The sequence below is a fragment of the Pholis gunnellus genome (genome assembly GCF_910591455.1).
Source record: "Pholis gunnellus genome assembly, chromosome: 8".
NCBI lineage: Eukaryota > Metazoa > Chordata > Actinopteri > Perciformes > Pholidae > Pholis > Pholis gunnellus.
In genome coordinates this window covers 19519734-19544678 of record NC_136534.1, presented here as the reverse complement: position 1 = coordinate 19544678, position 24945 = coordinate 19519734, and the positions used below count along the sequence as shown (strand labels likewise).

Below are 24945 nucleotides of genomic sequence, written 5' to 3'. Positions count from 1 at the left end.
ATGAGCATTTATTTACGATGAATGGCCCTCAGCACAATGAAGGCGCGCCAAGCACTCGGCCCGTCCCTCCTCTCCTTCTACTAACTGCATCTGTGCCACCACTCAGACACCCCACCCACCCCAAGCCCTCAAACCCGCATTTTTGCCTTCCCCTTCTCCCTTCCTGGAGTTAAATTCAAATCATACAGGCTGCTTGATGAATCTATTGTTACCAAAGCACTTCACAGAGAGAGCTAAAATGCGGGCTGAATTAATGGGGGCTCAGGACCAAATAGCTTTCAAAAGGCAGCTCCTCTTCAGCTTTTCTCATTGCTCATGTTCATCCCTCGCTCTTCTTTTTGCTTTCTTTTTTGTATACTCTGGCTCCCACTCGCTCTGTTTTTTTTTTTTATCCTCCCCCTTAGGGCTTAGATAAATGCTCTTTCTACCTCTTCCTCCTCTCTAATGAAGATTCCCTCTCTCTGACGCCTTTCATCTTCTCTTGTTTTTGTGTTGTTGTTTTTTTATCCATCACGTTGCATATCTCTCCTGCTTCCTCTCTCTCTCTGCTCTCTCTCTCTCTCTCTCTCTCTCTCTCTCTCTCTCTCTCTCTCTCTCTCTCTCTCTCTCTTGCTACCTCTGTTTTTTCCCTTTCCCATTCTGTCATCACAAATTACTTCCCCTCTCAATCTCTCCTTCTCAGCGCAGCACCATCTCCCACGACGGCCTCCATCTCCCATTCAGATGCTCTTTTTTTCCTCTCCTATGCTGATAGTATAGGATATTCTGTCCTCCTTTCACTGTCCATGAGCTGCTGGCCGTTTACAGTCCTCGAAGGCAGGGTGTGTTCGGTGTCATGGTGAAGCTTGTCTTGTCACCGCAGGCAGCTTTCATCACCACTAGCCTTAAAGGAGCACACCCACACACACACACACACTTGCATACCAACACTTGAAAGATGTTGTCTCGAAGCAGCAGGGGATTGATCTCTTAGGGACAGTTTTGGCCTAAGGGCTGTGACATTATCAAAGTGCTCTCTCGTAGTAATGCAGCAAGCTTGTGTTTGTGAGCGGGTGTGTCCATGCTGTGACTCCACACAGGGATATGAGCTGTTTTTATTTGCATTTGTCTGCTGCCTGCCAGTGCATGAGTGTATGTCTCCATGGGCTAGTATATTGTAGGGTATCATCAGCCAGGACTACACTTTGCATCTTTGTGTGGCTATAATGTGTGTGTGTGTGTGTGTGTGTGTGTGTGTGTGTGTCCCTTTGCTCCAATATTATACAGGAGCCATCACTTTGAATTGTGGTTCCTCTGTGTGTGTGTGTGTGTGTGTGTGTGTGTGTGTGTGTGTGTGTGTGTGTGTGTGTGCGTGCACGCATCCTATTTAGGTCCTCCCCTCTCCTGTCCTCTCTTTGAACTCTGCTCCACCGTTCACCGCTACAACTGCCGGACACAAGGACCATACCAATTAGATTCTGGGAACACACACACACACACACACACACACACACACACACACACACACACACACACACACACACACACACTCAACAGTTCCTGTTTTCATTGATTTTCACCCAGAAAAATACAAAACCTTACAGAGTTTTATTGAAAAAAAACCCCACCAGATCTGTTTAAACTGATTTTCAGTTTAATTTTATGTTCCCACGCACCAAAAAGTTGCACTGCATCCTGCCAGAGGCAACTGTTCACCTCGGTTAACAGCAAACCAAGGTCCTCCTGTGGCAAAGACAACTCAGAATGTGCTTCTGCTAATAGATGGAGAAGTGAAAATGAGGAGATGCTGATTATGCTGCGGATCAGCCCTCCAAAAGCCCCTGGAAGTAATAAAGAAAAATATAATAAAAGATAAAAAAACATATTGATTCTGCACATGCTGTTTTTTTCCCCAAGAGTTTTGCATTCTTAATATTTCCTGTTATTCACAACAACAACAACAACAACAAATGTGGAAATCATTTTCTTAGAAAAATGGAAAAAGAATGACTCCCCCAACAAGCATTGTATTGACATGTGTTAGATGTGGACACAGCGCGTACAGGAGCAATTACACACTGAGGCATCAACACGACGAGAACGACAAGGACAGTGATGAAAGCCAGATAATTGCGTCATGTGGAAGAGATGAAACGCGGGACACAGACAAGGAAAGACAGAGAGAGAGAGAGAGAGAGATAGTGTAACAGATTATGAATACACAGCAAGAAGCAGAATGTGACAAACAGATAAGAAATGGCATGATGCATGATGACATGAAGGACAGGGGGAAGGAAGGAGGGAGTGGCAGTGGGTGAAAAAGGTTGGAGTCAAGGAGAGGTAGCACGATGGAGGTGGGGGGAGCAGGAAGGGGGTGTTAGGGTATTGAAGAACAACCGAGGAAGGGAGAGAGAGAGAGAGAGAAAAAGAGAGGTGGGGGTGGGGGGCAGAGAGGTGAAGCGATGAGGCGAAAAAGCACAGCACACCAGGGAGAGATAGAAATGATGGAAGGATCGCAGCTGAGGCACTGGGTACAGACGGATAGAGACACGGAGATAGAGGAGGGCAGAGGGAGGGATGGAGTGACACAGAAGTGTTTCCTGCTGCCTGCAATGATGACATGGTAACATAATAACACAGCTTGTAGCCAGAGTTCCTCACATTTTCCACACATTTCTTATTAGCATTGGGGGCCACGGTAGGAATGTGGCGCCGAACCCGTGAAGTCAGAGGTGCCGTCTGTTTTCGTCATCACTGTAAATGTTGTAAAATGTTTTTCCTTTAAAGTTCCTCCACATAGAAACACTGGGGTTCCCTGCGTAAATTAAAGGTAACTATAGGTTTTGTGTTTTAATTATTTCAGCTTTGTTTGTAGTTAATGGCTCGAAGTACTATTATACCACGAGCTTCGGCTACTTCACAATGGAGAAACAGTTTGTGATCGTAACTGGAAACGAAGCATGCACCACAGTTGACAAATTCCAAAATGTAACCACTATCCTAAAGGGATCAGATTGAACCTGCTGAATGTAGTATTAGGTGTCTTAAGAGTTTTTTTAAGTATAATCTTTTGCTTCCACTTACTGTAACTTACTTCATTTTAAGCCCAGTGATTGGCTGTTTATCACCAAAATGTACTTGGAGAGTTTTTATGGCGACCTTCTCGCCATGCACATTCATGTCATTTGTATCTTTTACTTTTTTTAATCAAAGAGCCAGATATTTTGTAAAGCAGTTGCTAATCTTTTCTAATGATTATTCAACCATGAGCGCTCCATGCCCATCCACATTTGGGAGAGGACGGACATGATGTGTGTGCCCAAAACCCGGGACACCCAAAATAACTTGGGTGCAATATAGAATGAGACAGAGAGAGTCAGAAAAGGTGTAAGACATAGATAGAGTAAGGCTGGTCGAGGATTATCTGGCTGATTTACCCCAGGTTTTCTCACCCGGACAATTGGATCAAAGGCTTGATTGAGATCAGTGGTCAGCCTAAATTTATCCGGTAGAGTGGGGGATTCAATTATAGCTAACCCCATGAAGCCACCCCAATAATGTCAAACATGCCCGATAATTAGAACCCAACATCTGCCCGGATTCTGACAGATTCAGTCCAACGGCAGATCTGAGTGTAAGTTTGTTATGAGGTGAGGCTTAGCAAGAGTCTTCCATTGTTGTTTTTATTGGGGTTTCATTGGAACAAATGAGTTCTTGTGAGATTAGAGGTCCTAAAGTCAGTGTCACATGAAGAGCCAGCAGGTTTGTTTGAGTTTTATTGTCAATGGATAACATTGTTGTTCGTTTGAGTTTGTGCCTCGCTTCTTTATTATTTTTACTAGCAGCGTATTAAAAGAGACAAAATAGTCAATTTTTTCCACCATCAAAAAATGTCATTTTCGCAGCCATTTTATACCCTGCCTGAAAAACAACTTTCAACAGACTTGAAAATTGCCTGAGACAGAAAATCCATCACAGTAAAAATTGAAGCCTTGATTTGGTCTTGTTAGAATCTGTTTTATCATTATCTCATTGTGCTAGAAAGTCCCCAGGTCGAGTGCTTTCATACCACTGCGCTCCGCTTACTGTCGATCCCCCGACACCAACAAGAAGAAATACAATTCGATGGCGGGATTCGATAGTCTCCTTCAAAACATGTTGCGAGACAAACACTGTCAACAATCTAAAATACCGTCATAACCATGTCTTGTTATTTTAGGCATTAGCCAGGATGATGAGAACATTTCAAGACAGATTTGACAAGAAAATGTGAATCAAATCAAATTCTCTGCAATGCAAATGCTTTTGGTAAAATGCAAACAGAAATGCATACACATTTGTAACCTGTACATGACACCAGTATTTATTCTTGTGAGCGTAGTATCTCATCTTTCTCTAATCTGTCTATGAGCACAATAGAAAACACCATCCTCCGTTGTGTATCTGATGCAGTCTATCTACAAAATAGGTTTAAAGTCACGGAGTGCCTCCTACACAAGCGCACAGAGAGGAGGAGAGGAGTCGAGCTGGCAAGAATGAAGTTTGAGTGCCTCGACTGTGTCAAAAGACCATAACAAAATGAAGGGAAAAGCTTGACAGAGAAAAAGAGAGGAAGGTTTGCACTGGTGACACTGAAGCCTTATTGACTACCCTCCACACTTCCCCTCCCCTTCTCTCCTCTTGATCACCGTTGTTTTCCCCAGGGGAGCAACTCACCTGATTGGCTGCCTGTCAGGGGCAGGCGACTCGGGTCCGGAGGTGAGCGTGTTTCCTGATAGGTGGTTGCTAGGCGATGGATGTTAGTATGAGGAGCTGGGTGTGGGGGGGGGGGGGGGGGGGAGGAGGGACCAGCTGCAAAGGATGATTGTGTGTGACTATGTCTGTGTTTGTGTGTGGGATGCTGTGGGGGGTTGTGTGTGTGTGTGTGTGTGTGTGTGTTTTTTTTATGTTTGTGTGCATGAGTGCCTTTGCAGAGTTTTCTGTGTTGGTTGCTTCCAAAATAACTCCCTGATTGAACTGCACAATTGCATGTGTCAATTAAATTGCTGTAAGTGTATGTGTGTGTGTGTGTTTGTGTCAGTGTGATAGCCTCCTGCAGGCAGAGCAATGTAATAACTATTATTACCAAACCATGGGCTGAAGCTTACTTATGCAAGTAGTTACGAAGGGGTTCCTCGGGTCATGAAACAAAACTGGAACCCCTCCATCTATATCAGACACACAAATGCACACACGCACACAGCTTGGAATCTATGTATGGGTGTGCAGGCCCCACATAGTGCCTTATTAGGCCTGTTTATGACTGCTGCAGCTTAATTTAGTCCCCTGCTGGGAGTGTTATTCTCTTCATTAGAATTACCAACAGGTGTACTGGGAACCTCACTGATAAAACAATGCCTGATAGCAACGGTGTTACAAGTTGGGGTCTGATTCTTCTTCTTGTGGTTAGTTTCTAAAAGGTCTCAAACCCCCCCCCCCCTGAAGCTCCCTCCAACCAACCGTGATTGTTTTGATTTTTAAAAGAGGTGAGAGGTGTATAAAATTCACGCTGGTTAATTGCTCCGAGCTACTTCGGCTCATTTGGTGGGGTCCCTCTGCTGTTGCTTTGCACACTCTCCGACCACTGTGAGCCGTCCAGGAGTAAATAGAGGAACGTGCGTGTGCGAGCTTGTGTGTTGAATTCACCGTGTTCTGAGAGGCACAGTGCTACTGGCTTGTTAAAGTGGTCTCAACAAGTATTTGCTTGTTAAAGGCAAACAACGCCCAGTAGCCTGCAGTACAATTAAGTAGGGAAAGAAAGCCTCTTTGGTTAATTGATCATTTTTTTTCATTCACTTTGGCACGAGAGGGATGCAGGCTGTGTCCCCTTTTGCTCCTCTTGGCCCTGGCTGTGATCCGCTGAGTGCTGTGTGGGATTGACAGTCACTCTAAAAGGTAGGGTGAAGTAGAGATTTGAGGTTTTCATTTTTAATCATCAAACTCATAATAATCAATTAAAAGTGAGGTAGAACAACATTAGCAGATGTCATAGGGGTGTTAAGTATTTTTCAACCTGGACCCTGGAGGAAGCACCGTCGTTGTCAGAGGTTGTTGTGTTGAAGTAGAGAAAGCAGTAGCTTAGTGTTATCTAAAAGATTTTCAATGCCGTGGCTGAATATTTAGCCGATTTCGGCAATTCAGATATAATCAAGCGCAAGGGAAAGAAAAAAACATTTTATGTCTCTGTGGGGTACTTTCCATAATGTTGTCAGACACTTAAAATAGCAATCTGAGGCTGTCAGCGGGAAAGAACAAGCACTTTCAGTGGATGTAGCTATATTGACCGTGTGCATTTGCCCGATATGATTACATTGTAGCCTGTATAGCGGCTGCTGTCTGCCACGTACTCCCTTAATACTGGACCAATTTCAAAAATTGTTGTCCCCATTAGACACATAAACATGGGACAATAGAGTCCAGGTTGAAAAATACTGAAGTTACCTTTTAAGGCCTTTGTTAAGGTCTGGTTTGGTCGTCTCTGCTTATTGAAAGTATAATTCATATTTTGTAGATGTCGACTTAATTTTTCCCCTACAGATTTATCTGTCCATATTTATTTGGGCGGCTTTATGTTCACTGCTCAGGCCAGTGCGAGAGAGCGTTAATAATTATTACGTAGGTAAAACAGTGGCAGTGCATTATAAATGAATAATCGGAGCCTGAGGGTAGTTAGAAGTATCTTGCTCGTGCCCAGGAAAAGCTGATTTCCAAAATAGTTTTTGACCTGGGAAAATTTGGAAGATAGAAAATAACAAGCTTTTATTTGACTCACAAATACTACATACCGTGTTTTGGAGAAACTATTCCTGCGGATTAATTAAAGGTTAGGAGGCCGAGGCGTTCCCCCGGTGTCGGTGGCCCTTGTTAGAGCTGGAGGACGTGAAGAGAGGAGAAGAGGAGGAATGGGCTCATGAATAAAACCAGTGCTAAGTCAGGGTCACTTGTGGAGGCAGTGTTAGGTACCTTGAACATGCTGTTCAGTACAATGCTGATGTATGTGGGCAGTGATGTGAGTGCTAGTGCAGGAGCGACAGAGAAGAAAATATGCTGCATTCGATACCTTTAGCTCTCTGATTTCAACAAAAGAAACAAACTTTGAACACAAAGAATGTCACCTTTGTTTATCTCCTCAGAGGATAAAACCCCCCGCAAAAATAGGAAAATAACAAAGCCTCAAAAACAACAACAACAAAGAAAGGAAGAACTGAAAGGGATCAAATCAAATCAAAACCCATAAGACAGTTTATGTTCCACGACTTGAGACAGCAGCGGCAGAAAGACAGATGGTGGAAAAGAGAGCAAAGTTATAGCCTGAAGAAAAGTGATAAACTTGTTCTGATCCAATAAATCCTCCTCGCTTTTTTTCTATCAGCAATCATTACTTTAATCCATTTACCAAATATTGCCTCGTAAACCACAATTGGTAGCCTCATCATATGTCACAATTAGAGAGATAGTCATTTGTCTGCATTGATCATCATTTGTCTGATGTGATCGTTTAGCTGTGATGTGGGAAGCTGAAATGTGGGTGGATGCTCAAGCAGCACTTTATTTGTGGAGCACAAAGTAATATAAAAGCAATCCAAAGTGCTGTACAGAGTGATCAAACAATAGAAAATGAAATGAAAACATGATACATATTATTATTACATATACAAAATGTACTGTACATACATCAGAGATCAAGATGTCAAAGCTCTTATCTCCAAATAAAAACTCACAATACTGTAATTATTATTTATTCTGACAAAAATTGGTAACAAACATATATACAATATATATAGATATATATAATATAATTGATATAGAGCGACAACAGCTGGCAGAGAGAAGGAGAGAGACACAAAAAAAGGAAACTCAAAGAGGTAAAATGAGGAGGACTGCTGTCAGAGTCACCTTGTAGAAACAGGAAGTGAGTGTCCCAGTGAGGGATGTTCGGTACAAGTCAGACTAAAGAGAGGAGGACGGGGATGGAGAGAGAGAAGACAGGCTGATGAAAGAGGAGGAGCGGTTAGAGAAGAGCCGTGACAGATTGTCATTAAGAAGGACAGCTGCCTTTTTCCGCGGTGACTTCTAATCTATAATCCAAACGCACACTCACTCAGACAAAAGCATGCACGTACTCACACACAGTCAAACTGCTCATATTTTATTTTTTGGTACTGTGGTCTCGTTAAGGTTTGGATCTCCGTTTCAAGATACGTTTCTGCAAATACATCAATGAAAATGCACAATGTAATTTAATAACATGTTCAGTCAACATGCACTTAAAAAAGCAATTATTACATTTTTGTGAAAATATGAGAGGAGGTGGGATTTTAATTTCACAGTGCTTTGCTGCCAGTTTTATTTACAAGGTGCAGAAACCAGTCATGTTAGGAATTTATGCACAATGTGTTTAATTGGAACAGGATCTATGAACTGATGCCATAATTATTTGACTTGAAAAAAGACAGTGGAGATGTGAACTGCACGGGCAGCTTCGAGAGAAAAGTTCAAAAACGAGATCGATAAAATGTGACGCTCCTTGTCTTCTCACTGTGGGATTTTCAAGAGCCACCTTTTTCAAATGAGTCACAACACGGATGTCAAATTATTTTCAGTAATACCAACATGCAGACACACAGGCATGCAAACATAGGACAGGTTTGGATCTTACTCAACTTCATTCACAATTGAATTGAATGCACATTTAGCCCTGAAATTTGCTTGTGGCGGTGCAAACCTATAGGCGAAGACCTAAAAAAGTGTTTCAACTAGAGCAAAAAATGCCCACTTATTTCAGATTGAATACATATATATATATATATATATATAGAGAGAGAGAGAGAGATGTATATGTATGCATAGGTTAAACTTATATCAAACAAGCTAAGGTTAACACAAATAATGGAGTTGGTAGATCAGTAATATAAGCAATGAAAGCAGTACATGTATGTGTGATATGTGTGCTGTGGATGATGCCAGCTGCTGGAATGGAGAGACAGTGTGAGCACAGGGGCCAGCGTTTATAGCTTTAATGCCCCATGAGCCCAATCAGCTCGCGTTGGCCAGGACAGCCTCCAAGGCAATGGGAGGGGCATCACACAGCGGTCAAATTCACAAAAATGAAGCGAAGAAAAAAAATTGCTTCGATCTAAGGAGGCTCCAGTTGTCGAAGTTAGCCAAATCAAGTATATCTTCATCCAAGCCGTCGCTATTAGGTTGCTGTAACTGCCGTAGTTGCATTCTGGCAACCAACCCACATGTCACGATGTATCCCTCCGCCACTCAGCAGGTAACAGTGTCCGGGGAAACACTGCTGTTATCCAAATCTATCCTTTTTTACAAATATGTATAAAAGGATACATGTCACTGCGTGTACAACCATGCACGGACATACACACCCCATCACAGAGTCAGACAGGCGTGAGTGAACTAATTAAACACACTCTCTTTCTCTGACTCCTGCGAGTCCATAACAACGGCGAATATCAAAAATCGAGCTAACATACCTATGGTGTATTAACATATTGTAGCTCGGATATGCAGACAGAGAAAAGCGAGTATAGAAAGAGTGATGAGAGGGAGACAGAGTGAGGAGGGAGAAAGGAGATGAAAAGCATGAAGCCAGAATGGAATGGGAACAGATGAGAGGGAGAGAATGGAAGGCGGAAAAGTGGGGGAGATAGAAGTGGGAGAGAGTGATAGGGGAGCAGTGGAGCAAATCAAAGTAAAATTAAGTGCATTTACATATTTAGATGAGCGCCTCTAGTCAGCCTGTCTAATTATTTCATCTCCATTTTTCATTTGCACGCTGTTCAATCCAAAAGCAGCAGGCCGTGAGGAAAGTTTCTCTCTCTCTCTCCCTCCTCACCATTACTTTACCACATTCACACTTGTCCCCCTCTCACACTCTCTGACTCCCCTCTCCTGGCAGCAGCCTTTCGTTATTCGGGTCATTACCATACGCTTTTTGTCCGTTCGCACTTGTTCTCTCTGTCTCCCTCACGCCCCCTGCTCCTGCTGTCTCTCATCATGTTTTATGCATACGAGGATACTGCCCCACATGTGTCCAGAAGTGTGTGTGTGTGTGTGTGTGTGTGTGTGTGTGTGTGTGTGTGTGTGTGTGTGTGTGTGTGTGTGTGTGTGTGTGTGTGTGTGTGTGTGTGTGTGTGTGTGTGTGTGTGTGTGTGTGTGTGCGTGCGTGCGTGCGTGTGTGTGTGTGTGTGTGCGTGTGTGCGTGCGCGCGTGCGTGCGCGCGCGCAAAGGTTCGCTGCTAATGCCCTTTCTACGACCATGTTTTATGCATTGTGTTGTCCTGGCGAAGATAACTATGTGTATGTCAGTGTCCGATAGGTGTGTGTGTGCATGTGCAATGACCCGCTATTAAATCTTTCAAATTAGCATGAACCATGTCAGGGGAAGCCAAGCCACGTTAACCTTCTATCACTGATTTTCCCCCTTTTTTTATGCCTTTCTTCACACTCCATAAATCAGTATTTCTCCTCGCGCTCACAATCTTTCCTTTCCACCCTCTCTCCTCTCCTCACCTCTCTCTCTCTCCTTCTCCCTCTCTACCTCCCTCTTCCTTTCTCTCCACTTTACTTCCCTTTGCGCCTATAAATGTCCCCCTCCTTCTACACCCACGCTCATCGGCACAATCTATTAGTGTGTGTGTGTGTGTGTGTGTGTGTGTGTGTGTGTGTGTGTGTGTGTGTGTGTGTGTGTGTGTGTGTGTGTGCAATAGCACGCGCATATGTGTGAAAGCGCATCCTTGCTTTGAGGCCTGTACGCGTGTTTCTGTTTATGTGAGCCTCTTTGCCCGCGTATGTAAGTGTGCTTAGGCCAAATTGTGTGTGGCAGCCAATGTGTGTGTATTGTCCTGCAAGTGTTTTTTTTGTCCGTGCATGTGCACAGAAGTGCATGCGAGTGTGTTTGCTGGCATAAAAGGTTGTTATGTGCTTTAGGTGTTAATTGGCTGAGGAGCTTCGTTAATATTCTCCTTGCGAGCCTGCTCGTCAGGAACAGAGCCGGCAAACTGATGAGTGTGTGATTTTCCTCCAGAGAGAGAGAGGGAGCGAGAGAGAGAGGGAGGGAGGGAGGGAGAGAGAGGGAGAGAGAGAGAGAGGGAGGGAGCGAGAGAGAGAGAGGGAGGGAGAGAGAGAGAGAGGGAGGGAGGGCGAGAGAGAGAGTGACTTCAGTGCAAAGACCCTCTGTAAGGTCAGAGTGAGAGAAGAGTAGAGCAAGAAAAGGATCGGAAAAAAGCAACAGAGGCAAAGAGAGGGCAAATAGGGAGAGGGACAGACAAGCAGGGAGGGGTCGGAAAAACAACAGACAGAGTGAGAAAGAGAAGGAGGGAAGGAAGGAGGGAGGGGAAAGAGAGATGTGATAAAAACCCATAAAGGACTCCATTGAGGCATCGGGTGAAAGGAAAGATTATATCATGCGGGGGAGAAATTATCCCTTTGTTAGACGTTTGTGAATTGGCGGAATGGGGGCAAGGCGGATGGCGGCGTAACCCCCGGCGAGGTGGCACATAGCCGCTCGATTCCAGTCACCCTCACTGCACCAGCGGGTCGTGGACCAGGTTAGCCGCGTGCAGTCACCCCCACTGCACGCGGCTAACCTGGTCCACGACCCGCTTCCAGCTGCACGGGAATACACCAACCATCTTCCTGCAGAGCGAGCAAAAATGAAACATCAGAAGCTGCGGCCTTGACGGGTTGATATGCACATCGGTAACACATCACACGCATATACCTGGAAAGTAAAGAGCAAGAGTAGAGAACTGGTGCGTGCATATATAGCCACAGTGACGACCTATCTGTCACACACACACACACACACATCAAGGAGCTTTCCACACAGGTAACACGCCAATGTTTAGCAGCACATGCACAGCGAACACAAAGAGGCGAGACTGACACATGCACTGCAGCAGAGAAAACAGTGAGCGCAGAGTCACGGCCTGTCACTGGGAGGTATGATGCCACACGGATAATGAGTGTTAGTCCCAGCGGGTAGCTGTGTAGCATGTGGCTCACAGCGCACACGGAAACACTCGTTAGGAAGCTCCAACAGTACGTTCTTGACTTGGCAGGTAACACTGTTTGCATTTATCTTACTGAACAAGGGATGACGGGGCTTAGCGCTCTGTTGAATCCAAGCCTTGCATGGTTCTGCATAATATAATATGCCTCTAATGCCTTCTGATACTTAAACTGCGTGCCTTTCTATGAATGCATGTATGGTAACGGCAAGGGCCAAGCACACATTTAAGTGTCACGTCTGCATTCAAAAAAGCTTCCAGCCTTGTTGGTCTATATACTCTAACACCTTGTATCCTGGAGTTCTCTTTATCAGAGCAAATGAGAAAACCTGCTGCTACCTCGAGTCCCGCTGTATCTGACTGCCAGTGTTACACATAACCTTTTTTTTTTGTTGTATTTTTTACAACTTTTCAAACTAACTAAAGGTACTCTTCGAAAAAATGTCCCCCGAACGGCAGCTTTGACTCAGTATAATTCCCTGTGTGTCTCAGGGCCTACTCAGTCATTCACACTGCAACCGCGTCTCCTACAAAATACATATCCTAATTTGCTTTGCCAATTATGTTTTGTAGGAAAAGTAATTGCTGCTGGGTTTACGCTTAGTGGCAAGTTTTTTGTTTTTTTCCAGTCCAGGAAGTTTTGATTTAGTCTTATATATCACAGAAGTCGGGGAGGAGGTTATAATAGGTAGTTAGTTATACAAAGCACAGGACTTTTACTTTTGACTTTTTTTGTGTTCCGAAAAAGTTTGATTTGGTTTTGTGTTACAAGAATATAAATATGATCATATTCTTGTTCTTATTTGGGCCAAGTTGGTTCATTTCTAGACATTTCTTTGTGTGAGCAATTTGCAGGTGTCTCGTTTTTGTGTCTTTAAGCTTTTGTCCGTACTGGCATTTCATTCTTTGTGGAGACAAATTGGCTCGCATTCACGTATGACCCAAAGACTGAAACATTTGTTGTAGCTCTCCGGATGAAAGCAAATGAGAAAGGTTCTGAGTCCTTTGTTAGTTATATAACAGTTATTTCTGATGAAGTGAATTCAACACAGTGAATTAAACGAGGAGCATTCCTATATTCTTTGCTATGTAGTGAGCTTTAACCGGCTTGTTCATCTACACTAGTTCCCGGCAATCTATAGCATTCTCCATCTTCAGTTCTTGCAGTCTGTCACTTCGAGTGTTTTGTTCTAAAGTGCATGCTCAGTTCTTTGCCACGTTCGGAAAGAATGATCCAAAATTGTCCCCTTTGATGCACGGTTGATGACATTGGGATGAGACTAATTATAGGATATTTGCAATGGCCACCACAGCGCCCTTAATGCCTCTCCTTCCATCCTGTAAAACCAGGGAAAAGACATTGACGAGTCTTTTTTCTGCCAGAGAGCGAGCCTAATCTCCTAGGTTACTCCTACAGTAACCTAGGAGCAAAGTATGAGTGTATGAAAAAAACACCCTGCCTGCTCATGTATTCAACATGTAATTTCAGACAGCCAGTGACTCAAATACTAATCTGTTTTGTATTCTTGTTAGCCTGTCATGATGTCAGCCATATTGATTTGTATTTATTTGCCAGGCTCTGCTGTCCACAGACTGTGAAAAATAAAGAAAATCAAAACTTTGTAATACTAAATTGTGTGAAGAAAGTCGGGCGGTGTTACTTGAAATGTACCCAAATGATTGGGCCGTATTGATCTTTGTGCCCGGGAGCATGAGGTGAGCAGGAAGTAGCCTGAGCTCTGCCTCCAGAAAATGCAGTCACTGATAGTGTCCATAGATCGGGGAACTGTGACTTTTCTAATTAGGGAGTTCAGAGCAAACCCAGTTGGATTAGCTAGTGCATGTCTCCAGGCTAGCTATTAACAGCAAGTCAGACAAACAAGAAACCAGAAAGACGGGAGGAGAAGCCCAGCAGAGGGCCGGGGAGGGGCTGAGCATGATGGGAATTTACTCAGACCTGGGTCAAAATAGCAGTTTTTATAAGAAAAATTGCTTACAGTGGGGTATTTATGATGTTCTTCTTGTAAATGTTAAAGATAGAATCAAGCCCATTTGCAGTATCTATAACGTAGTTGTATAGTATTTGTGTATTTAGTTTACACTGGAGAGAATCCCAGAAGAGATTACTCAATCAGGACAGTTTAGATAATACTTTCTTGTGAGTGATTAAACTTTCTGGTAGTCTGGGACTTTGTGGCAGCTCCATGAAACAAACTTTATATTAAAAAAAGAAAACTTGAAACTACCATTGGAATTGCGCTCAGAATATCCACAATCTATATTCATGAATATCTGTATATATGAGATCACATTCCTACATTAACCACACTAATACTTGGATGCTGACTTGGATCCACCCTTGGGGAGATGTTCATTTGATTTATCCTTACCTTTCAGTAACACATGCCCTCATTCACACTTTGCCAGCTAATAAACCCTCAAGATCCACGCCTACACAGACACATATATACATGCAACCTCCTCAGCATGCTCACACACGCTCACGTACACTCCCAACCCACTCACACGAACAACCTCAGGGGAGACATAAGAAATAAATTCGACACTTCCGCTAACCCAAGAAGCGCCTTAAGGACAAAGAGAAATTTAATCTTGGATAAGCCTCCCGATAGAATCTCTACATTACCCCTCTGCTGCTGGTTTACAGCTATCCCATCAACCCTTACCTCCCACACCTTGGCCCGATTCCCTCGCATCTCTCCTCTACACTGCTTGTTTCTCCTCTCCTCCCTTGTGTCTCTCGGACTGTCTCAACTCTTCTTTTCACTTTCCTTTTCTCTCCTTCGTTGTCAGTTGCACTCTTTTCTTCACCTCACTACTACTGTTAGTCCCTCTATCTCTTTTGAATCTCCCTCGTCTCCCACCGCGTGCCGTTCTCCAACGACAGCCTCCATCTCCCCATCTATTCCCAGTTGTGGTACATACTGTATATATCTGTATTTCTGTTCCTCTCCCATGTCGGAGCGCTTTAATACCATTGGTATTAAATGCTGGCACGACCTCCTTGGCATACTTAAGCAGGCAGGGATCCTTGTAAGGCTGTTTGAGTGCTTAATATTTTCAGCACGCCGCTGACTTAAGCCCCTTAAGTGCTTTGGCAACACTTATTCCACGGTGGCACCAATGAAGCCCATTAAAAATTTGATTTGGATGAGAGAGGGAGAGAGAGAGAGAGACAGAGAGAAAAAAGAAGGGGGATAGGGGACACAATTTGCCATTACCTCCCTTCCTTCCGCACACACTGCGACAAAAACAAATATACCCATCAGGGGGTTACCCACACAGGGACTTTGTCACACAAATACACACACACGCACTTGCCAGTAGTGCAATGTTTGTGATGTGTTCCTCTTTTTGTCTGTAATTATGTCCTTTGTTGCTCTATAAAGCACTTTGTGATGACCCTATTTTGTTAAAAGCACTTGATAAATAAATTTGACTTTATTTGACTTGATAATAGGGAACAGCATGTTTCAAATTGAATGCATGAAGATGTTTGTAAATACAGCATGTGGCAGATTAGAGCTGATAGTTTATGATCAGTTGATTAAGAACAAGTAGAGGAGCTATTCTAATAGCAAGACTGTGTTGCCTTTCACATTTTACAGGACAATGAAAGTCAAAGACACAGAGTCTACTGTAGTTAGCTTCCATCATTGGCTTTCTATTGCCAGTTTTATTGCCAACAGCAGTAATGTTAGTACATGTGGCAATGAGCACGAACAAACGAAATGCATTATGCACGATTTGTCGATGCAAAATATACTGACAAGTTGGACAAGCTGTTAGCAATGACTTCTGTTTCATCAGTGTAAAAATACGGAGCTGATACCTTTTTATTGAGCCAGGTTCACATCAACATAAATCATAACACAGGCATAGTCCCGTACGTTTCTGCTATATCCACATCCACTTTGAATTACAAATGCCACGCATAAACATGTACACAGTTCCTGTCAGCAGACAGCCGTGTGCATCCCTGCAGCCATAAAAACGGCAATTTAACATAAAGAGGCTCTATGATGCCTCTGTGTGTGCCTGCAAGGATAAATTAATGGGTAGTAGATAGTGTTTGGGCCAAACAGGCAGCCAAATGTACACTCTGCTTCAGTCAACACTGGACAGACGAGCACATTCAGACACACACATCGCCAGTGTTTGTTGACCTGAAAGAGAACCATTGTCACTGCCTCCATCCACACACACACTCATCTCTAACCTTCACAAAATAGTATGCAAAATATGCAGACACTGATCCCACACTGACACACACACACACACACACATTCTAAGCAAGGGGAGGGTGGCCAGGGTTATATAAACAAGTGGAACACGGAGAACAGATCCACGGGCAGATGGATGTGATCAACAACTACACCACATCGGGATTATAGCAATTTTCATAGATCAACAGGACAGAAGTGAAGCGAAAGGAGGACAAACTTGGAGGAACTAACAACAGCGGGTTGACTGGGTGACTAAAGGAGGAGCGAGAGAAAGAGGGCAGAATGGATCAACTAAACACAATTTGAGGAGATCAATTTCAACAAGTGAATAGAGTATATATTGTTTTGCAGTCCGTCTGCTGTCAGGCGCCACACCTGCCAGACCTGAGTTGCTGGTGCACACCAACACAGAGTAATTTTCTCAGCGTCAGCCAGTTGACCGGTGAAGTCGGCGCCGTAGGGAACATTGGCAATGATCCGCTTTCGGCTTTGCCAGAAGTGTCGGGGCCATCGCCATTAGAGCTCATTGTGTTTGCAGTGGCACAGAGAGTGAGAGAGAGAGAGAGAGAGCGGGCAGTGTGTAGTAATCTTAGGATGACACTCGCACTTTATTCCATCAGATAGGGCTCAGTGAGGTGTGTGGTGCAGCTCATCGCGTTTGTCTTTGCACTACAGACACACAAATACACACATTAAACACATATAGCTGCACATACAGACACTCGAGAGCAACAGTCTCCCGGAGACCAATGATGCATTAGATCCTGACAATCAGCGGAACTCTGTACGGATCTTAGACAGAGCAGGCTTTCAGATCAGAGTGTACGAGTGAGTGTTTATCTGGAGTGCACCCAGTGGAGCATGTTGGAAAGGAAGAGTAAGGCAGGTCGATGCTGCACGATTACACTGTCTGATAGCATGTGATTAGTCTGAGGGTCTAAAATGACCATGTAAAATTCACTGTCCATTTACGCCGCAGTGTGTACATGATAGCATATCGAAAGAGTTCCATCATTCATGCGAGTAATAGTAGATACCTTGCGTGAGCAATGTGCAAGTCTCTGGGGTGAAAAAGCAGACTAAAAAGTGTAATATCTGAAACTAACGCGTCTGACTGCAGTTTGCTCAACCTCTTGCAGGTTGGTTATTCTACACAGGGCAAGCACTTCTACTTTACAGTATAGAGCGGCACTCAAGCTCAATGGCTTTTATTTAACCTTTGCTATCTCCAGATGAGTTGTAGTAAGAAAGTGTCTCCATCTCTCCAGAGGCCTGGCCAGTTTTGGTGATAGCTCAAAGGAACATTGAATTCTTCCTGACAATCTGTCGGGTGAGAAGTGCAGAAAAAACCCTGTTTGATTCATTGAAATACAATGTGTTTGAGAATGAACATTGTTGCCCTGGTTTTCTCTGTCCTCGAGGGCACAGCAACGTAGGTAGCTCTATTTCAAAAGGTAGCATTCAGTCACCATCAGCAGAGATACTTGCTTTGGAAGACAGTTTCTCAGCCTGTATCTGACTGAAATATAGTATTATTGATGTTTTCAGTTCCTCGGGAGCAGTGTGGTTTGACCTATACGAGACAAGCAGTCTGTTGTTGTGGTTAATTGTGTGGCGGCTGATTGTTGGGGCGCCTCACGGAGCTAGCTTAGCTCCCAATTTGGCACTGCAGTGTACAGCCGCTGATGAGCTAATTAAGTTGCCTCTTATTTGGTGATTTGGATAGCTGCCATTGCTGAATACTCTTGCTGGTAAAGGACATAGTGTTGCAGGTCTGCTTTGGCAACATCTTGGTTGAGGTTTTTGTGGTTTATTGATCTGAGAATCTGTGGTCTCAGGAGGCTCGGAGCATTGTGGTAGAAAATAGCTAGCCTAGCAGGGTTTGCTTTGTTCTTGTTTTGCTTAGATGGGACTGAGCTCCTGTACTGCTTTGTAGCAGCAAAGCCTCTACACTGTATGGATATAAGACAACGCAAGTCGTAAGTTATTTCTAAGTAGCACATGGTGCTAAAGTCAACAGTGGAACTTTTTGTTGCTCTAAACTCATCTCTATGTGCATTGTGATATAGTGTCTAAATCGCTAGCTCTGTTAGCGCACTGAGCTTTGTCCAAACGTCTGTGGATTGCATGCAAGCCCTCGCCACAATTCATCTCTATCTCACTTAGCAGCTAAATCCCTTTCTTTGCATGTGTTGTGATGCAGTGGAGCACATAAGAGTCCTTTCTTTAAGGTTTGTCCTCAGACAACAACTTCTGTCTGATTGCACTGAAGTAAATGTGGGCAGTTAGCGTGTGCACGTGTCTGCAGCATTGCAGTTGAGAACAAATCAGTGTGTGTGTGTGTGTGTGTGTGTGTGTGTGTGTGTGTGTGGACTAGTTTGTCTGTAGCAGTGCAGCCAGGGTCACAGAGGAGCTATTGATCAAACGTGCACATCCACACACGCTCACACATACACACACAGCTTCTCAGTACACAATGAGGCCTGTCCGGAGCTCTGTCCTCTGCCACCTCCTCCCTGCCCCTTTCTCTCTGGCCCTACGCAGCCTGGTCCTGGTCCTGCTCTGCATCACTCGTAAGTCATGCACACATCAACACCCACATGTGCATACACACACATAGATTAAATGAGACGTGCAGTTTGGATTCTAGAGGGAAACTCAGGTGTCATTACCACCAAATATGTCACAAAAACACGCATATCGTTTCATGTTACAGACAGGATGTGGCAATTTTGTGTAATTTAAACTCCCGGCAAATATTTCTCTAGATGTTGTGATGTGATGTGATGTCGTATAAAAAGAGAACACAAGAGTATTAAGTATACTAATTGGTGTAAATTGATACAGAATGAGATCCAGCGCAGTGCCCGCACATGACCAAGGGAGGAATAGCTTGTGATTGAATCACGAAATGAGAGCTTCAGATGAATTGTTCAAAATGCTGGTAATTAAGTTAGAATTGGTAATTAAGATTAAAGTCTAGGGTGAATGGGAAGAGAGTAGCATATGCCCAGGAGGTGACAGGACCAGGGAATGAGAGACCAGGCGGAGAAAGAGAGAGTGGACGGAGGGACCAAAAGACTTGAAGGGAATCAGTCACAAATGAAAAGAGAGAAAGAGAGAGAGAGAGAGAAAGAAAGAGAGATATGAGAGTGGCTGAAGTATTTTTCTCAGCTCTCTTCTGAAGAATATTATAAAAGAAAGTTGAACCCCAGAGTGGTAGAGATATAGGGAGCTGTATGAAGAGGTTGTCAAATAGAAAGAGAATTGGGGGGGGGGCTGCAGTGAAACAGACCAATATATATTGAAAGAGAGACAGACTGACAGACACGAGCCGAGAAGGACCTGGCCAGCTAGAAACTTGGACTATACGCAAGGGAGCGGCAGAGGCTGAAATAGAAAAATAGCGAGACAGAGATGGAGAACAACGCAGTCTGTTGTGTGTGCAAGAAAGACGATGGAGATGGAGAGGGGGGAGGGGGGGGGGACTAGATTAAACAAGAGACTAGGCCTCAAAAAGAGCTATGAGGTTGAGGTTTGATCCAAGAGTCTTATGACTCTTGGATCAAACCTCACGAGGCAGCAACGGTGACAAAAATCAGTACATGAAGTGGAGTGGGATCGTTGGCAGAGTTGCTAGCTGCTATTAATACCTCCTGTCATTATTATTATCATGCATCTAATACAGGGAGATGTTCTTTCCCCCCGCTGCTCATTGCTAAACAAGTGTTGTGCTGCGGTTCCCCTCTGTGCCAGCCAAAATCTCAATTCAGTTGTTTTTTTGTGCATATTAGATCAACAGAAGGACATTGTGTTTTTGTGGGATGTTGGGGGGGGATGCTGGGTGGGGGTGACAATAGGGGAGAGCGGGATACAGAGGAAGAATGAGTTTGTGTCTTGGCAGTCAGCGTGGTTATGTAATCTTGCCAGTAGGGCAGTTTTGTGTTGGGCCTTGAATGTGCACATGCACACACTCATACTCTCTCGTACACATTTAACGCGCGAGCACACATGCACTCTTCATTTCAAAAGCACACACGCCCGTGCATTTCCTCGCTCTCCCACATACACATTCATCAGCATCACGCTCACACAAGTGTGCCGCAGATACACACCAAAGGGAAGGCAGCCATGTTGTGGATTTTAAAGGCCAGTTCTTTTTGGCGGTGGTGAATCTCCAGTGTGGTAGCCACCGCGTAATAGCCCTGTAAATTTCCTTTAAGCTGCTGTTGGGGGGGGGGTGTGTGGTGGCCATTGTTGGTGGGGCTGTGACAGACCCGGGCCATAAAACACTGCAGAGTAGATTGCGCTAACCAGCTTTAGCTGTCAGAAAACGGGAGAGAGGAGACAGGAAAGAGAGAGGATGATGACGGTTTGTGAAGGGTAAGAAGAGGTGAGTAAGAGAGAGGAATAAGTAATGGGATGGGTGGACAAGAGGAGAGCGATCAGAGAGATGCAATGCAGCGGGAGAGGAAAGAAGAGGGGATGGAGTAAGAGAGGGATGAGGTGATTGAAATAGGCCTACCCCGAAGGGCCGGAGAGACATAAAGATGGGAAGGTCAAAACGAGAGATGCTGGAGCCGGGGAGGGGAGGAGGTAAAAGGGAAAGGTGATGAAAGGAAGAAGACAACATAATTTGATGCAGAGGATGGAGGCAGTGTGACTGGGAAGCAAAGTCAGAGTGTTAAAAACAGGATGTGAAATAAATAAATATGTGAAAGTAAATGTTTCTAATGAGAGGTCAAGAGTGAATGGAGACCGTGTTATGCTGATTTTGCTGATTAGCAGTGCAGTGCTCACAGAACACCATTGGGTGATGGAGAGAGGGTCGGAAGTTCCTGCCAGAGAGAGAGAGAGAGAGAGAGAGATTAAGAAGCACAGGCAGAGAGAGAAACAAAGAGGGATAGAAAGTGGAGAGGGGGCTGAGCTAAACAACTGGCAATTAAAAGAAGCAAAAGTACTGAAGAAGTTGAAAGATGGAGATATTCAGTTTCCCGCTCCAATCATTTGTTTTGTCCTTTTGTCCATTCACTCCTCTCGCTTTTTTTTTCCCTTGCTCCCCCGCTTCCGCTCTCCTGACACACTATAAAAACAGAGCGATTATGCTGCAGACTTGAGCTGCAGAACAAATCACATTTAGCAAAGGAGAGAGTGGAGATAGAACCAGCAAAGAGGCAGGAAAAGATTCCCACTGAGTCAGAGAAAGAGAGACAGAGAGACAGAGAGAGATTGCAAGGGGGATGAAAGCCTATTGCAGCTTGGAAGGAAACTATTGAAGACGAGGGGGGGGGGCGAGGACAACATGAAGAAGGGGACAGGAGTGAGACAGCAGCTAACGGGAGAGAGATAGAAAAGAGTTGCAACAATTCTCCTGAGGCCCATGAGGGAGACGGAGGATCTTTAGGACAGCGCTGATGAGGATAATATGCAATAATAGATAAGGGAGAAGAGAAGGAGGAAGAAGACAGGAAGAAAGGAAAAGGGACTGATGAAGGGAAGATGAATCAAGGATTAGATCAGGCAGAAGGTGGGGAGGAGAGGGATTGAGATACTGTGGGTTTAAATGAAAGGAAAAAGAGGAAGATGGTGAGAATGAAATTAGACACGAAGGCAGCGGGGGGGAGGACAATTATGAGTTGTGGACTAAGTGGAAGCAGGGGTGGGGGGGGTTCGCTCAAAATAGGGGAAGAAAAGGAGGACAGGAGAAAGCGACGAAGGTAAAGAGAAAGACGAGAAGGAGATTTGTTAAGGATTTTGTATTATTTATAGAGGGAGTTTTTTTCCTGCACTGGATTTGATTGGTAGAGTTCCGGCTCCCCCAGATAGATGGCGTGTTAATTTTAGACTGGTAAGAGAAAGGGGGGAGAGGGAATGGGGGAGAGTTGTGGGTCTGCAGACGGAGGTGTGGAGGAGAAGAACCTCAAAGTCAGTACAGCGCAAAACTCTGTGATTAACCTGGAGCGAGTGTACATACACACATACACAAGCATATAAACATTGCAAACTTCATTTGCATACATACTGTGGAAACCGGCTCGCCTCGTAGACTCGGGGGATAACTGAAAAAAAATGTACATCCAGATGGGAAGAGATGGAGAAGTTGCCAACGGACGACCCCATAAGACTGGAAACTATGAGCTGCTGTTATTGTTTTAATTAAAACAGTAATAGCATACAGGGTCGAGCTTTGTATTCTCCTGCATCGATTCCCTTGTAAATACGTGGCCAGCATACAAAGAAAACACAAGCTCTTGGCCCGCTCCCAATTGAAAGATAATGAGAGATAATGAATAGGGAGACAGTGACTGCACTACTTCAAGGATACATGGGGCCTTGTTTGGGGCAAACGGAGACGGCTCATCTCTTTTGTGGCTTGTCTTTTTGCTCTACCTCTTCCTCCCCTCACTCTCCGAGACGTGGGGAGAGAGAGAGAGAGAGAGAGAAATAAGGGCAGAGTGAAACCGAGGGAGAGAGACGCAGCAAGGCGGTAATTCAGCCCGCTAACCCTGCACCAGTGAGGCAGTTTCTAGAATTTACCGTGACCAAGGGTGAGCCAGCAGTCCACCTGGCTGCCTCCCAAATCCCCCTCTTTTAACTCTCCACACCTCCCTTCACCCCCTCCCTCTGTCCCTCTATCCCTCTGCCTCCCTCGGCTTATAACTCAACCCCATTGCGGGACCATTAGGAAGGGCCCCTGAACAGCCTTGTCTTATGAATTTGCACGCCTATTATTTATTTATTTGTTTATGTATTTTGAAATGATAGCCCTTCTTGGATCTGTATTGCTGTAGTAAATAAGGGCTCCTTTTTTTTCCCAGTGACAGTGGGGGTATAGGCATCTGAAATGATGAGGAGCACCAATTCACTGCTAAGAAATACTGCCCCCGCTTGGTTGGAGAGAGAAGGGATTGTTGTTGTTCCCCCTCCTGTTTTATTTATCCGTTGATCATAGCAGTCAGTGCACTACCACGGTATCGATTGCTCTCAGCATTCTCTCTTAATATGATTCGGGGCTTGTGCAGTATTTTATTATGGGCATAGATTTTAATGGGGGCCAGATTAATACCTCTGTCACAGAGGTTGATTCCCTCCTCCTCCTTCTCATTCCCTCTCTGTACTATACTTATGTTGGTGATCAGAAGCACCAGCGAAATGGCCTTGATGCGAATGGCAGCCTATAAAAACCTACAGTCAAACTAAAGTGCTGTACCCAGCTGCGTTATGAGCGGGAGTGGAAGAATATGCGTCATATCTCTCGTATATTTCGTCCAGCCCCCGCCAGCTGCATTATTATGCGCAAACCATCACTTCCTAACTCACTCCCCGATATAATTTCCTGGTTAGAGCCTCCCCCCACGCCCCTCCTGTCTCTCCATGCCTCTTATCACTTTGCCCAGACTGATCATCCACCAGCCACCCACCAGCAGCCAGCAGGTGTTTCTGGGGTGGCATCTCTCAGCAGGAGACAGCGGATGCCAACCAATGCCGCTCTCAACAGCGGTTTACACATTTCATTTTTATTCTACTTTTCTTTGTCGCTTTTCTTCGCACTTTACTGCTACGCCACAGCAGCTAATTTCCTTTGAAGGGGTGACAGCTGTCAGGCGAAGTGGGTGTACAAATGGACAGCAAATTGGTTTATGTCTGGCCTCCTCCCAGAACCCAAACTTTTGACCGCTTTCTTTGTCGGGAGTCGCTCTCCCACTCGAAGCCCTCTCTTCCGCACACCGACACCGCTCTCTGGCTTGGTTGGGGGATGCGCAGCAGGACAAATCACGATCAACACTGCTTAAAACAATGGCGACCTAGCCCGGTTGCCATGGTGATGCTTAATAACAGCCATTAGAAAAATAATTGGGATGGCGGTGGCAGGCTCTGATGGCCCCCGATATGAATCACAATATTGATGCAGAGAATGGGAGCAATAATGACTACAATTAGTGGTAATTGTCAAGATTTTTTTTTTTCTGTTCCACGGAGTATTAGAGTCCCCTTTGTCTTCATCCCCTCTTGGTTCCTCTCCGTCTTCAGTTCAATATCCACTGTGTCTCTCCGTTACCCCTGATGTGATGAATATGTAGGCTTTGACTATTTCATTAAAAGAGATTAAAATCGAGGGGAGAATTAAATTTGGATGAAGTTGGTGGGATCAGATGATGTCAAAGCAGCTTAATTGCAATATGCCAGCCCTTGCATATGCACAACCAATGCACATGCTCACCTATTGTGCATGTGTGCGTAGACACACACACACACACACTTACACAGACTCAGCACACAGATATAGACATCCATTTTCACCCAAAGCAGTCAAGTCAGCAATTCCTGCTATGGCAGCCACCATCTGTTTGTCTCATTTCCTGCCTCCTGAAGATGCTTTACAGAGCTCAGAGACACTGCTAGACCCGGCAGTGAAATGTATATGGTCCCGTCGTCTTTATCGGCACCTCTTATTGCCTGCTTCATCATCACGCTTCAATATCGGTGTTGATCTCTCTCTAAATCCTCCCCGAGGCCAAGATTTCTTTTCAGGGAGAGAGGGAATGCAAATTGGTAAATACTAGTTTGAGGAGCCCAGCAAGCTGGTGCTCTCTTCAAGGCAATCACGTTCCACTGCTGGCTGGAGCCTGATGGCTAACTGCGCGTGAA

At 44.6% G+C, this 24945-nt stretch overlaps 1 protein-coding gene across 4 annotated transcripts in view; it reads left to right on the top strand.

Annotated features, from left to right (window-relative positions):
* cadm4 (cell adhesion molecule 4) overlaps positions 1 to 24945 on the top strand; it is a 143406-nt gene that overhangs the window by 85913 nt on the left and 32548 nt on the right. For 2 of the 4 annotated variants that reach the window (XM_079165093.1, XM_079165095.1), the window contains exon 1: positions 17903 to 18869. The exons of 1 other annotated variant lie outside the window; for it this stretch is intronic. In XM_079165093.1, the coding sequence (XP_079021219.1) occupies positions 18773 to 18869 (97 nt within the window). In that variant the 5' untranslated portion in view covers positions 17903 to 18772. Of the gene's footprint in view, positions 1 to 17901; positions 18870 to 24945 lie in introns of those variants that run through there. One more of the 4 variants, XM_079165096.1, reaches the window with a different exon arrangement.